At 40.7% G+C, this 16,123-nt stretch overlaps 1 protein-coding gene across 3 annotated transcripts in view; it reads left to right on the top strand.

The window, feature by feature from the left end:
- NECAB1 (N-terminal EF-hand calcium binding protein 1) overlaps nt 1–1,436 on the top strand; it is a 322,496-nt gene extending 321,060 nt beyond the window's left edge. For all 3 annotated transcript variants that reach the window (XM_075582919.1, XM_075582920.1, XM_075582924.1), the window contains one exon: nt 811–1,436. In XM_075582919.1, the coding sequence (XP_075439034.1) occupies nt 811–839 (29 nt within the window). In that variant the 3' untranslated portion in view covers nt 840–1,436. The remainder of the gene's footprint in view (nt 1–810) is intronic.
- The last annotated feature ends 14,687 nt before the right edge of the window (nt 1,437–16,123 follow it).

The raw sequence follows: 16,123 nt of genomic DNA, 5'->3' as shown, positions 1-16,123 counted from the left end.
TTTAAATTTATCTCTATTTGAGATATCCACATTAACCACATTAATATACCTTTAATTTTGTCTATACATAGAATACCTGCGTGCATACAGCTAGACGTGTATCTTTTTCTGCCCTCCTTGACATTCACACCTTATTATACCCTTAGTGCAGCACCATTCTATGTCTACACTGAGATATCTTTGAGCAGTTACCCTTCTAGTACTTGTATTTCGCTTTATAAGAATCATCAGCCACTGTTGCTAATACAAAAACTGAAGAATGTTCCCTCACAACCAGCACCGTGGCTAATATGTTTACTACTGTACATACAGTGCAATGCATCTCTGAATTGCTGGGAGGTAATCTCTGGGTAAAAGAATCATGACCAGTTCCTCAACTCCTCAAACAAAGCTTATACACAGACGCAATATCTTCATTGAATTACAGATGTATCTGTAGTTATTGCACCCATTATGCAATCTAATGCGCCGCCATTGAAACAAATAGTGGTGCCAATATCAACATTGCACAATTTTGCAAACTAATTACGTGATCGTAATTAGGTGCAGTAACATCTGCTACATATGTAGACGGATATTCTTTCGAGTATGCTCAAACTGACTATTGCATTGTCATTAAGAAAATATTCATAGAGGCAACTGTCTGGATAGATGAGGCTAATCTGGATTGACCAAACACATCTATGACTTTTCTGTGGCATGCATTGTCCCATAATGTTTTCCTCTTAAATATAACTCACTTTATGATAATACTATTTATAATTTATGTAGGTTTAATTTTTCATTCAGCAATTTTTCCTTCTTTTTCAGCATCATGGTGGGTACTCAACAACAACTAAGAGATTCATCTCCAAATCTACTGTGGTCATAAATGTTTCACATCGTATACATAAGCACATTTGTATTATGTACCTTTGCGTATCGGTTGAACATAAAACATGGCCTGCACAATGTCGTTTTGATATCTATATCACAAGTTAACCAAATGAAGTGTTATTTATTACATGTTCCAGTCGTTGTGCCAATTTGTGTAATATTTCTTTTTTTGAGCATTTTGTAAGCCTAATTTTTGGGAGAACTTTGAGCAATTCTTACTTTACGGCTTTATTGTAAAGATTTTGGTGGTTTATTCCTAAACAAATGCAGCAATACTGGTATAGGTATATAAAAACACAATTGGATGTTTTTTATATTTATTATTATAATTATTGTTTTGCCGTGGGTGAAGAACCTTTTGATGATATACAGGCAAAGGGCCAAAAATTGGCAAACTTCACATTGTAGTTTTAGACATTAGTTGTACTTTATCTTATATCTGAATGGATTAAATTGTAAATCAAATGATCTTACATGAGTTATTCTGATCACAGGATGCAGTAGTGTACCAGTAAATTATTTTGTCAACCTTTGTTTAATAAAGCGTTTCTCTGCTTTGATTCATACTATTATTGATGTGTATTATGAATTAAAATAAATGTCCTACTATTTGTATATTCTGCTTTTGAGATTTCACATGGAATAAAAGGTTTATAAAAGGAAGGCTGGGAACAAGACACTCATGTAAAATTTTAATTGTAAGACGGATCTTCGTTTTTCATGCAATCAACTCTATTCACCCAAATGAAGATTATGTTGGATAACACCGCATGTTCTCCTCAACTGAAATAAAGAACATATGTCTACCCTCTTATTTTGTAATAAGAAAATGATTTAGTATCATTGTAAATAAAAAAATGAATTGTTGACTGTACAGATGCAGCGGCCGTTATTGGAATATTTCACGCATTGTATACCTCGGAATACCTATGTCATGGCGCGTGATGTACGAGGTGGCATACTGTCATTTGTATTTGGTGGTGGGTGGGTAAAAATTATTCTGATGAACAACTGATTCTGATGAACTGTTCAAAAGATTTCTTTGAACTAATAATCCTGCACACACACACGGACTGGCAAAGCTATAGTAGTAGCACCTCCCCTACCCTCCCCCCGCCCCAACACACACACAAAGCCTAACAAAGTAAAGCAAATTCAACTGCTTATTGACACCTCCCCCAGAGCCATTCATTATGTTTCAGGTTTTGATGAACTGTGTAGAGTCTTGAGGCCGGTTTCACATACGCATGCGCACTGGGATTGACGAATCTTATATGGATTAACCCCGACCTTTCTCGTTTTGAAGTTGCCATGATCAAACATACTGTAAAAATCTGGGACCACACCCCAATACCCTCCTCTATCTCCGGGAGTAGGGGAAATGCGATAAAAACAATGATCGTTAGTTAAGGTTTGCCTTATCGAACGCTTCCACCCATAGTTCGAAATGAAATATTCATATAATTCTGATACAGTCGCCATCTTATCTGTTGCAGCATTAATTGCAGAACATATTGAAAATGCATAACTACAGTCAGGTTTTGTATTCATGTACGGAGTTGATATGGTGTCCATTCAGCAATTGTGCAGAGATAACAATGTAGAAAAAAGCCCACAGCATTGTGTTTTAGAGGTTTTTTATTATGAAACACCTACATTTGATAACGTCCTCAGCGTCTTCAAGAACCAAGGTCGATTCACAATTGACCACTGTCGTGGTACTGTATACTTGTTTTTATCTGTTTTTTAAACACCTGCAAATTGACACCGTAGCACAGTACTGTACACATTACAAGTCATTCATTTCTGCCACCTGGCGGATATGCGAAGAATTGCACCCAAAGAAATCCAAAACCATTAAATTCAAACAAATCAACCGCGGAAAACACAGGGGTGCCTGGTGTGATTGTCGGCGTGAATGCCGCATGTAATACAGCAGAGCACACGAAAACGGCTCCATGAAATGTTCCTTATATAACTGTCCACAATACTATATATATTTACTATATATTTTGCTATTAAAGCATTTCAATGGGGCACTGTGATGTAGGCAAACTTGGGTTTAAAATCGTTATGGAGGATAGGAGGTGCTGTACCGAACCTATAATCTTATTCAAAATAAAAGCTGTTTTACAGGTTTACATTATGGTCACAGCATATGAAAAGAGAGAAACAAGAAATACATAGCATAATACTGTTTGGTAATCAAATTGTGGCAATTAAGCGTTAGTAGAACCTGGATGCCTCAGAGGTATGGAAAGTAAATAGAAATGTAAGGTGAAGTAATAAAAGATATATTGCTTTTTAGTATTTTATTAAATGTCACAAAATACAATAGATGATCACGTGTTCATCCGCTCTGTGAAATTAGAATCCTACTTACAGGACGCAGGTAGGACATGCGCATTCAAACATGAATATGGGATCGGGAGATGTCATCTCTCATCAAGGGCTACTGCAAACGGAATCCTGGGTGGTAGAACACTTCCAGACCAGCTGGTATGTATGTCTTTATTTATATTATTATTATTATTTATATAGCGCCATTAATGTACATAACACTTCACAGCAGTATACACATGCAATCATATAAATAACAAATAATACAAATAACAGATCATGGGAATAAGTGCTTCACACATAAAAGTAACATTTAGGAAGAGGAGCCGCTGCTCCGAAGAGCTTACAATCTAATTAGTAGGTAGGAAGAACGTACGGCGAGAGTATGAGGGTATTCTGGTATGTGCGTCTGCAGGGAGCCACGCTTTATGTATTATATGTATAGTATTAGCCATGGTGCTACTCGTATGCTTCGTTAAGCAAGTGTTTCTTAAGGTGGATAGAGAGGGTCCTAGTCGGTTATTTAGGGAAGGGCATTCCAGATGTGTGGGGTAGTCAGTGAGAGGTTTAAGGCGGGAGAGGGCTTTAGATACAAAGGGGTTAGAGAGAAGACATCCTTGGGCAGAATGCAAGAGTCAGGATGGTGCATAGTGAGAAATTAGGGCTGAGATGTAAGGAGGGGCAGAAGTGTAAAGCTTTAAAAGTGAGGAGGAGAATTGAGTGCGAGGTGCAGGATTTGATAGGAAGCCAGGAGAGGGATTTCAGCAGGGGAGATGCTTGGGCTACTGGGTGAATGATAGTACTTCCAACAGTAATGTGGATTGTAATGTAGGGCCAGGTTTGGGAGGAAGTATGAGGAGCTCTGTTTTTGCCATGTTAAGTTTAAGTCGGCGGAGGGCCACCCAGGATGATTTCGCAGTGAGACATTTGAAAACTTTGGTCTGTACAACAGGTGTAAGGTCGGGGGTTGAAAAGTACATTTGTGTGTCGTCATGATAGAGTTGATATTTAAACAAATCTTCTGTAGAATCGGATAGTGTGTATATGCATGTTATTCAATTTCAGCAACATTGTCACTCGTATATCAATACATCATTATATAATAAGATACAGAGGAAAGAAACTGACGGCAGATTGTACTTTGCCTGTATAACAAACAAAGATGTAATCTTCTTTAAGGAATGCATTTAAATCAAATTATAAGTTCAAACCGTTAGGAACTAGAGCTTTTGAGCTCATAGATCCAGTACGACTCTCTCTTTGCAAACTACAGTAGTTGGCTCTGTCGCCTCCTCTTCAATGAAGAGATTGGGTTTCAATGGCTCTACATGTAAGTCTAAGTAGATTTTGATTATGAGAAAGCAAAAAATGAAAGTGAAACAAAATGGGTGATCAGGCCAATTCTTTTTTTTTTTTTCTTAACATTTTTCTTAAATTTTTGGCACAACATACAATAATTCTATATCACATTGATTAAGTATGTCCTTTTAACACATTCACTTAAAGAAAAAATACCTAACAAGGGGGTTGGGGAGGGGATGGGGAACGCATATAATATCTTCTAGAACAAATCAACAGTCTAGAACAGTTCTCTTTAACTATATCCAGGATCCTGTCCCCTGTGTGGACTCATCTCTATCCTTTGTCCATTTGACTGATGTCATCTTATAGTTATTTAATATCATGTGTCAAAAATCTTCTTCCCCTTTGTCAAGGGAGAGCGCATCTCGTCCTATTGAAGCATAATTGTGGCTATACTCACCCCAGGGATATTCATTTGGGCTAACCAAGGTAGCCACACTTTTAGAAATTTTGTGCCAGAGTCGTTGACCAAACTTGTCAACTTTTCCATCTGGCAGACAAACCAAATTCGGTTCCGAATCTTGGGAATGTTTGGAATCTCCAACTGTTTTCATAATGCTGCGATCTCGCACCTAGTTGCTGTTGCAAACTGTGCAATTAATTTACCTTCAGTCCTGGAAATGCCTGGTAGTTTTCTATTTAATAGAAACAGCCATGGGTCTAGTGGAAGGGTGAGGCCCAAGATCCTGTGTAGCCAATCTCAGATTTTCTCCCATAGTGGGAGGGCAGGACCACAGTATATGTAACAAGTCTGCTGTTTCTCCACATTGTTTTTGACAGAATGGGGAGTAACCTGTGACAAATTTTGATAATTTTAGTGGGTTGAGATACTGTACCACCTCATCATTACCTTATATGAGTTCTCCCTTAACATCGTGCAAATTGAGCTTTGGGCTACCGAAACAAAAATGTCATCCACTCTTCTTCCTCCAGTACTTCCCCTAGGTCTGCTTCCCACTGAGATATATAAGAGGCAGTCAGTCAGTCAGTAGGTGGGTGACTGACTGCCTGGGTGGGTGACTGACTGACTGCCTGGGTCGGTGGGTGGGTGACTGACTGCCTGGGTGGGTGACTACCTGGGTGGGTGGGTGACTGACTGCCTTGACTGACTGCCTGGGTTGACTGCCTGGGTTGTGGATGACTGACTGCCTGGGTGACTGACTGCCTTTGGGTAACTGACTGCCTGGGTGGGTGGGTGACTGACTGCCTGAGTGGGTGACCGTCTTGACTGACTGAGTGCCTTGGGTGACTGAGTGACTGACTGCCCTGACTGACTGCCTTGACTGATTGCCTGGGTTGACTGCCTGGGTTGTGGGTGACTGACTGCCTGGGTGGGTGGGTGACTTCCTGGGTCGGTGGGTGGGTGGGTGACTGACTGTCTGGGTGGGTGACTGACTGACTGACTGGCTGGGTGACTGACTGACGAGCTGGGTGACTGGCTGGGTGGGTGACTGACTGCCTTGACTGACTGACTGCCTGGTTGGGTAGGTGACTGCCTGGGTTGTGGGTGACTGACTGCCTGGGTGGGTGACTGACTTCCTGGGTGGATGACTGTTTCGCTGTTGATGAAGCCGTAACAAAGGCGAAACATGTAGAGTGTTTCAGCCCATACCGAAGAGGAAGAACAACTGAGGTCCACCCCTGTCATCAGATCCGGAAGTTCGCTTAACAACCGGAAGTGACGCAACGGGAGTGCCTGGTGTGGACGCGAGAGTATTGCGGTGGAGCAGAGGATAGTGAGGAACTCAAAAGGATCGCGACCAGATGAGCACCCACTACCTAAAATATCATACTGCCTACCTCGATCATATGAAGTGTAAGCCTGCATTTTTTTAATCCCTTTTAATACTAAATACCATCTGCACTATATGGTCTCTTTTCTTCTTTTTTTCTCCTTGGAGGTTGGGGGCTGGTGGCTGCTGTATACAAAGGGAACATCCACCCCTTAAGTTGGATGACTGCCTGAATTTGACTGCTTTATTGTGAGTAGTCATTTTTGAGCTTTGTTTGCACAAATTTATTCACAACAGTATTACACTATGTAGTGTTTCTTTATTTCATAACTACGAGACGAGCTCCCCTGATTTGTTGGAGGATAACCTCGTGAGAGGAATCAGTGGAGCACTGCAAGCAGGGTAGGGCGCAGGTAGAATGCAGATAGAAACGGCACACCAAGAATAAAAAATCTAATTTAATAAGTGACTGGAGACATAACAAAAAGGAACAGAGTAGTGCACTCTGACGTGTTTCGGGCCTTGGCCCTTTGTCAAAGAGTATAACCCATTCTGCCATAAGTATGTGTATAAATAGGGATAGTATCTGATTGATGCAATCGGAACTCTATGACCGTCTCACAAGATCTTCCAGTGAACTGGGGATCTTGGTAGACAATCCAAATTGTCAATATAGCGCCATCTGGTGGGGAGGACCGATGGAAATACACAACACTTATACCAGACAATCTAGTGTGTATCATGACAGCAGTCTCCATAATGAATGACTTCAAAGATAGGTCGATCACAAATATTGACTGATAAATTTATATCTAGTCAGAAATGAAGTCTAGAGTCATTCTGATGTAGAGAGTAATAACTCTATTGGATGAATGCTGGCATGAGATGCATCACACAAAAAACATTACATGCATGTTATTAGTACAATAGTATACAATCTATCGCAGGATTCACGTGGCTGCAATGAACCTGCGAAGACCTGGGTACTTATTTTTTCTCGGGGAAAATTCCGGTCTCCCCCTCCATCCACCCGTGCCCGGCAACCCCCCCTCCCTGGATTCCCGCGGAGGAGACAGCAATGGAGAAAATGGAGAGAACAGCCGCCTCACTGTGAGCCTCGCGTGACAACCGTGATTAGGTCAGGATGGGACCTTTATATGTCTTTTTCTATGCCCGTTTGGCAATGGGGGGCAGAGGGGGAGGGACAGCGAAAGCCCCCACAAAGATCACAAAGCCCCCCACAAAGGGCTTGAATTAAGGGCAAGGCAAGGGGATCCCAGTACTCCGATCAAAAGCAGCGCATCACAGGGCAGGTTCCGACTAGCAGGCCCTCTCCCCTCCGCGCAGGCCCCGCTGACCTCCGCTCGGCCCCGCTCACCTCAGATATATGTCTGGTACTTGAGGAGATTGCGGGTGATTGTTCCTAGGGCCACGCACCTCACTGGATGTCCCCGTAGCCTGGGTAGTTGGGCCTTACAACAGGCTTCTGTAGTGCCAGGCTCCCACGCCTGTAATCTTGGGCCATTAGCTATAGAAGTGGTATTGATGTGTAGCTACTGAGCTGGCCTTGAAAGATTTGCTAATTAAATGTGACTTTCGCAGCATTGGTGTATAGATGTTAATCAATTTATTGTGTCGTTAAGGAGCTCCAGCTCTATGCAGCCATCTTGTAACGTGCCAGGCCATGCCCCTATTAGGCCTCTTCTAATAAGAATTAATAATAATAATTGCTTGTTTTTGTATAGCACTATTAGTATTACGTAGCGCTTTACAGGTTCATTTTGCAGACACAGTCCCTGCCCCATAGAGCTTACAATCTATGTTTTTGGTGTCTGAGGCACAGGGAGATAAAGTGACTTGCCCAAGGTCACAAGGAGCCGACACTGGGAATTGAACCAGGTTCCCTGCTTCGCCTCAGGCCTTCAACTCTTCCAGCCAGGTCAGTATTGGCCAGTAATGCCCTGTTCGTCAGGGATTCTTACTTAAATATCTTAAAAATATCCTGATGCATTCAGTTTACCAGTTTTACATGTTAACAATTAATGTAATTAGATCCAATTATTTTGTTGATGTTCCATAAAAATGTAATAGAAACCTCAGCATTGAGTTCTTGTATGTGTACTTGTCACTCACACGCATGAGTAGGGATGTGCTATCATTGTCTAGAACTTTACAATTTCTTAGCGAAAGCTGCGTATTCACAAATGTTTTTGACACGATTCGTCATTTTATTTTGTTCATGTAAACCAGCCATTGGTGTTGGGCCAAATGGAAGCTTTCAAAGCCGTAGTGTGACACTCTGCCCTGTAATCTCTGCAAAGAAAGATCATTTCAAGCGAATTGAAACAGAATCTTATGTTTTGGCCAAACTATAATCACCTAATTAGATTGGCACATTCCCCTTTCATGCCAAAGGTTGGGCACAAAAGCTTTCAGATATACAGCTACATTCCTGCAAGTAATCCAAACTAATTGGGCTGCGTGGGAACAGGATTTCAACAGTCTGCAAACCCGAGGCCTAAATTTCTGTATTGCAAATAAAACCGAAGACTACAACGCCAATATGGTCAGTCAGACTTTTGGTTTTCAAACATGTCCAAAACCTCGTTCAATACATGACATCTCTAATGTCTCTCATAAGGATACGTAGGTCATAAAATTCAGAGAAGTTTCAACAAAAAGCAGGTTACTGTACCATCCTCAGGATCGAGAGGGAAAGAGCACTAAAGTGTAAAAATGCGGTCTCTTTGGGAGCAGATGTGTTTCTCTCTAGGCCAGTGATTCTAAACCAGGGTTCCGCGCAACACTGGGGCTCCGTGGAGCAGTCCCAGGGGTTCCGCCTAGCCGCCTGCAGCAGCCTTCCTGGCTCTCCCCGGCTCTCCCCCTCAGGCACCAAAGAAAACATAGATTGTAAGCTCCACGGGGCAGGGACTGCAAAATGTCTCTGTAAAGCACTACGTAAAACTAGCAGCACTGTACAAGAACATATTATTATTATTAGTGTGACTCTCCGTTTTTTACGAAAATACAATAAATTGAAGATTTTTCATTGTCACCCTCTCTCTCTTCAATACCTTGGTGGGGCGGCGCAGCAGCTTTTTGCTTTTCTCCTCCCGTATACCCCAACTGTTGCAACTTTGTAAGATGGTCTGGGACATGAAATATCAAAACAACTTAGCAACTTATATTGATTTTGCAGCAGTGAAAAAAAAACCCCCACATGTGACATGCATGTATTTAATTATAAATAATAATAAATTACTGTAATGAAATGTAAAAGGCATCACTGAAACATAAAGTAAGTATGGTTTGGATACAGTCAGTAGTTGGAGGTTTAGGGCACTGCAGAACTGGAGTATTAATGCTTAAAGTCACATTAGTGTGAAACTGGGCAAGGTTTAGTCACCATGACGTTATATTGTTTTAGCTGTCTTAAATAAGAATGATATATGCAAAAGATACTGAAACGCAAAAAATAACCCTCATACCTACAGTTTCCACATGAAAATTGTGAAATCACAAAGTAACCCAAATATTTACATTCAGTACTATTGGAGTCATTTAAAGTGTAGAACACTTGACGAGTTTTGTGCCTTAAAATATTTTAAAATAAGAAGTATCAAAGTTGGTAGCCCGCACTCACATATAAATAACTACACAAGAGCCAGGAAAGAATCATTTAATTTTTTTTTTTTTTTTTTAATATATAGTAGCTCATGGTATATACAAAAATACAAAGTGGGATAAAAATAATAAGAACCAACACTACAATGGAATGTGGAAGCTGAGACAGAAAGCTGAAATGAAGCAGAAGTTACTGTGAGCTGCACAGTACTGAATGTAGGGAAAACAGGAGATACAAAAAACTACAGCTGGTACACAAAAAGGAGGTCAGAAAAGGGAGGATACTGATAATACTGAATAAATAAACAATCACACCAGTGAGAAAAAAAGGAACGTGAAGGGGAAACCACAAAGATATACATTTACAAAAAAAGTGACATGGGGGAGCAGCTGAAAAGGCCCTGAGTGATGATGTCACTACATCACGTTGAATGGAGGTACCGATGGAGGCCGAGATGATATGCCGGTTGTCATGGTAACAGCCTGACGAGAACAGGTGGCCCTGCGGTGTCAGTTCATTTCCAAAATAAACAGGTGATCAGACTCAGAACGTAGGAGCAAAGAGAAAAATATATGTTATAGTAAATGAATAGATATACAGATGGGACATGCATCTATTGTATAGAACCTGGAGGAACCGGCCCAAGGATGGGGTTGTCGCCCGAAACGTTGACCCTTTGTCACTTTTTTTGTATATCTAGCTGTTTTACCCTTTTTATCCCACTTGTGTGGTTGTTTATTTATATAGTATCCTCACTTTTGTTTTAACCTCCTTTTTGTGTACTGCTTCTGTATACCAGCTGTAGTTTTTTGTATCGTCAAAACATGGAATATGGCGCACTGCCAAGAGAGTGGGTCAAAAACTAGTATAAAAATAATTACTTTAAGTCCATGTTAAAAAACGGAGGTGTAGCAGCCCTCCTACTCATTTCGTGCACGTTTGCACTTTATCAAGGATAAATAAAAGGATGATTTTATCAGTGCAAACACGTATGAAATGCATAGGAGGGTTGCTACACCTCCGTTTTTTTAACATGGACTTAATAATAAAGGAAAGGGAAGTACTGGGTATACTAGCAGGGGTGGCTGTTTTTGGGGAGTGTGCAGTGGGTTAATCTATTTTTAAAGTGTGCTGTAATTTGAAGCCTGTAACTTTTTTTTCCCTTTCTCCTGCCTGAGGCAGAGTGGGTGTGGTTGGTTAATTGGCTGGCCTAACACACCTGCAGTGGGTGGGGTTAGTTAATTGATAACCTAACACACCTGGTGGGTGTCTCTATTTAAACAGAGGCTTTTAACGAATCCTGAGCTTGCGTGTACTGATTGATCTGTGTGGTTGATTGAAGTGCTGGTTGGTTAAAGTGTGTGCAGTTAGAACCAGAAGCAGTTAAACAAGGTATAGTTTATTGAAGTACAGTTTACTGTTAGTACTTCTAAACTTCATAGTTGCTAGAATGAGCAGGATTGAAAATGCCACTCAATGCACATCTTGCCACATGTATGTGCACTTGGAGCAGCTGTTCCAAGGAGCATACCGCTGTGAGAAGTAAGAGCAGGTGGTCTCTTTAGAATCAGAGATTGCTGATCTGAAGAGGCAACTTGCAATATTGAGGGACATTGGCAATCTTGAAAGGGAATTAGAGCTCACTGAGCAGGCCCTTGCTTCGACTAGTGGTGCAGATGGTGGCGCTTTTAGTGAGGAGCAGGTAGGTAGCTTAGTTGCTGTTAGTGAGGAGCAGGTAGGTAGCTGGGTGACAGCTAGAAGGGGAAGCAGGGGCAATAGGGACAGGCAGGTCGTTTCTGAGCTGACACATCCCAATAGATTTGCCATGTTGAGTGAAGATATTGGGAATGTTGGGGCAGAAATGGCAAGGCTGGGGGAGACTAATTCCTCTAGCAGCCAGGGGAATAGTTCCTCCAGCACAGTGGGGACTCAGGATGCTCAGATGCAAAGAAAGATTGTGGTGGTAGGGGACTCCATTATTAGGAAGGTAGATAGGGCAATCTGTTGCCGGGACCGCATGAACCGAACAGTTTGTTGTCTCCCGGGTGCTCAGATTCGGCACATTGCGGATTGGGTAGACAGATTGTTGGGGGGGGGGGCTGGGATTGACCCGGCGGTCTTGGTACATGTTGGCACCAATGACAAAGTTAGAGAAAGATGGAGGGTCCTAAAAAATGATTACAGGGATCTAGGCCAAAAGCTTAAGGCAAGGACCTCCAAGGTAGTATTTTCTGAAATACTACCAGTGCCATGCCCTACCGCAGGGAGACAGTCAGAGATCAGGGAGGTTAATGCATGGCTAAGAAAGTGGTGTAGGAAGGAGGGGTTTGGGTTTTTAGAGCACTGGGACTCCTTTTCTGAGAGGTGCCATCTATATTCTAGGGACGGATTGCACCTCAATGAAGAGGGATCTTCTGTGCTAGGGGGGAGAATGCTAAAAAGGTTGGAGGAGATTTTAAACTAGGATGAAGGGGGGAGGGGAATGAAACAGATAATGAACTAAATGGAATAGATGAGGATACAAGGTGGTATGGAGGTAGAATGGGGGCAAGTGCAAGTTTGACAAGCAGTGAGATACCCATAGTAAATAGAGATAATACTAGAAAACTTCTAAAGACTAAACCAAGTGGGAGCAGAAAGGAAGGAGCAGATAAGATAATAGTACAGGCTGAAAAAAAACTTAAATGCATGCTTGCTAATGCAAGAAGCCTGACAGATAAAATGGGGGAGCTTGAATTAATAGCTACAAGGGAGCAGTATGATATCATAGGCATTATTGAAACATGGTGGGATGAAACTCATGACTGGACAGTTAATTTAAAGGGGTATTCTCTTTTTCGGAAGGATCGAACAAATAGAAGGGGAGGTGGAGTATGTCTATATGTTAAACCAGATCTAAAACCTATTATAAGGGATGATGTCTATGAAGGGAATGATGAAAATGTAGAGACCTTGTGGATAAAAATTAGCAGTGGAGGTAAAAGTATAAAGAAAATGTTTATGGGAATATGCTATAAACCACCAAATATCTGTGAGATTGAGGAAGCTAAAATACATTTGCAAATGGAGAAGGCATCAAAACTGGGTCATGTTTGCATAATGGGGGATTTTAATTATCCAGACATAGACTGGGGCAATGAGATTAGCGTTACAACAAAAGGAAACAGGTTTATGGGGGTGCTTAAAGATAATTATATGACCCAAATTATTGAGGAACCAACCAGGAGAGGGGCAGTTCTGGATTTGGTCATATCAAACAATGTAGAAGTAATAACAAATATTCAAGTCCTGAACATTTGGGTAACAGTGATCATAACATGGTCTCATTTGAAATAAATTATCAAAAAACAGATTACTTGGGTTCAACAAAGACTTTAAACTTTAGAAAGGCAGATTTTAATAAACTGAGGTCTAATCTAGTAGTAATACAATGGGATGTTTTTGCAGGGAAAAATGTAGAAGATAAATGGGCAGTCTTTAAAACATTGTTAGAAAAGCACACTTATCAGTGTATACCCTTGGGTAATAAGTATAAAAGAAATAAGTTAAAACCAATGTGGCTAAATAAACAGGTAGGGGAGGAAATGGACAAGAGGAAGGCGTTTAGATTCTTTAAGTCAGAAGGGACGGAGACATCGTATCAGAATTATAAGGAATGTAACAAAAATTGCAAAAGGGCAATTAAATTAGCAAAAATGGATAATGAAAAAAGGATTGCAATAGAAAGTAAGGTCAACCCTAAAAAGTTATTTAAGTACCTTATTAACAAAAAATGAGAAAAGAAAATATAGGACCCTTTCAGTGTGAGATGGGTAGGCAGATTATTGGAGATAAGGAAAAAGCAGAGGTATTAAACAAATTCTTTGCCTCTGTATTTACCAGGGACGAATCAAGTTCAATAGTAGCGCCACAGGAGGAAGCCACAACCTCCATATTAATGACCAATTGGTTAACTGAGGAAGAAGTTCATAAGCGACTTGAAAAATTTTAAGTAAATAAGGCACCTGGCCTTGATGGCATACATCCAAGAGTTCTCAAGGAGTTAAGCTCAGTAATAGCAAAACCATTATATTTAATATTCAAGGACTCCATTTCCACAGGCTCAGTACCACAAGATTGGCATAAAGCAGATGTGGTGCCTATATTTAAAAAGGGAGCTAGATCACACCCGGGGAATTACAGACCTGTAAGCCTGACTTCAATATAGGGAAACTACTTGAAGGTTTAATACGGGATAATATTCAGAAATACCTAATGGAAAACAAAATTATTAGTAGTAGTCAGCATGGATTTATGAAGGCTAGATCTTGCCAAACTAACCTTATTTGTTTATTTGAGGAGGTAAGTAGGAATCTAGACCAGGGTAATGCAGTTGATGTGGTCTACTTAGATTTTGCAAAGGCTTTTGATACGGTTTCACACAAGAGGTTGGTGTAGAAAATAAAGAAAATTGGACTCAGTAATAATATATGCACCTGGATTGAAAACTGGTTAAAGGACAGACAACAGAGGATTGTCATAACTGCAACTTTTTCAGGTTGGGCTAAAGTCGTGAGTGGAGTATCTCAAGGATCAGTACTGGGACCCCTGCTTTTAAACTTGTTTATTAATGACCTTGAGGTTGGGATCGAGAGCAAAGTCCCAATCTTTGCTGATGATACTAAATTGTGTAAGGTCATAGAATCAGAGCAGGATGTAATTTCTCTTCAGAAGGACTTGGAGAGACTGTAAACGTGGGCAGGTAAATGGCAAATGAGGTTTAATACAGATAAATGTAAGGTTATGCATTTGGGATGCAAGAATAAAAAGGCGACTTACAAATTAAATGGAGATATATTGGGGGAATCCTTGATGGAGAAGGATTTAGGAGTGCTTGTAGACAGCAGGCTTAGCAATAGTGCCCAATGTCATGCAGTAGCTGCAAAGGCAAACAAGATCTTATCTTGCATCAAACGGGCAATGGATGGAAGTAAACATAATTATGCCCCTTTACAAAGCATTAGTAAGACCACACCTTGAATATGGAGTACAATTTTGGGCACCAATCCTAAGAAAAGACATTATGGAACTAGAGAGTGTGCAGAGAAGAGCCACCAAATTAATAAAGGGGATGGACATTCTAACTTATGAGGAGAGGCTAGCTAAATTAGATTTATTTACATTAGAAAAGAGGCGTCTAAGAGGGGATATGATAACTATGTACAAATATATTCAGGGACAATACAAGGAGCTTTCAAAAGAACTATTCATCCCACGGGCAGTACAAAGGACTCGGGCCATCCCTTAAGGTTGGAGGAAAGGAAATTTCATCAGCAACAAAGGAAAGGGTTCTTTACAGTAAGGGCAGTTAAAATGTGGAATTCATTACCCATGGAGACTGTGATGGCAGATACAATAGATTTGTTAAAAAAAAGGTTGGACATCTTTTTAGATGGGAAAGGTATACAGGGATATACCAAATAAGTATACATGGGAAGGATGTTGATCCAGGGATTAAACCGATTGCCAATTCTTGGAGTCAGGAAAGAATTAATTTTTCCCCTTAATGGGGTTTTATGTTTGCCTTCCTCTGGATCAATAAGTAAGTATAGATATAGAATAAAGTATCTGTTGTCTAAATTTAGCATAGGTTGAACTTGATGGACGGAAGTCTTTTTTCAACCTCATCTACTATGTAACTATATAATAATTAAGTAATCATTTTTATACTGGTTTTTGACCCACTCTCTTGGCTGTGCACCATATTCCACACTTTGTCTCCTCTGATCTAATTACTGGCAGCATGCACAATTGGAGGCACAGGACAGCTGTATACCACAAATGTGAGTTTATTTACATATACAGTATGAAGTGAATCTCGTATTATAATAGTGGTCCAGGGACTATCCCAACGAGGTTTTGAGGAGTGGGTTCAAGCCCACTAACTCTTACCTTCAGGGTCACTGTATCTCTTCATGGACCTTATACTTATTGAGGGTTACAGTTGCTGTTTCTGCTGATCATATACCACTAGCCTCATGCCGTGCCACTGTTTATGCGTAATATTGAGTGCATTTACATGTTAAGGATCCAGCGCTTGAGTGCATATACCACAACAAACTCTCTCTTTTCTACGTAGTTTCTTTGTATCTCCTATTTTCCAGGTGCAGCTCACAGATAAGTATTTTCTGATTAATTTCAGCTTTGT

The sequence above is a fragment of the Ascaphus truei genome, chromosome 2, assembly GCF_040206685.1.
Source record: "Ascaphus truei isolate aAscTru1 chromosome 2, aAscTru1.hap1, whole genome shotgun sequence".
In the NCBI taxonomy this organism is placed as follows: Eukaryota; Metazoa; Chordata; class Amphibia; order Anura; family Ascaphidae; genus Ascaphus; species Ascaphus truei.
The sequence above is the reverse complement of the archived record's forward strand: the minus strand, read 5'-3'. Positions and strand labels throughout refer to the sequence as shown.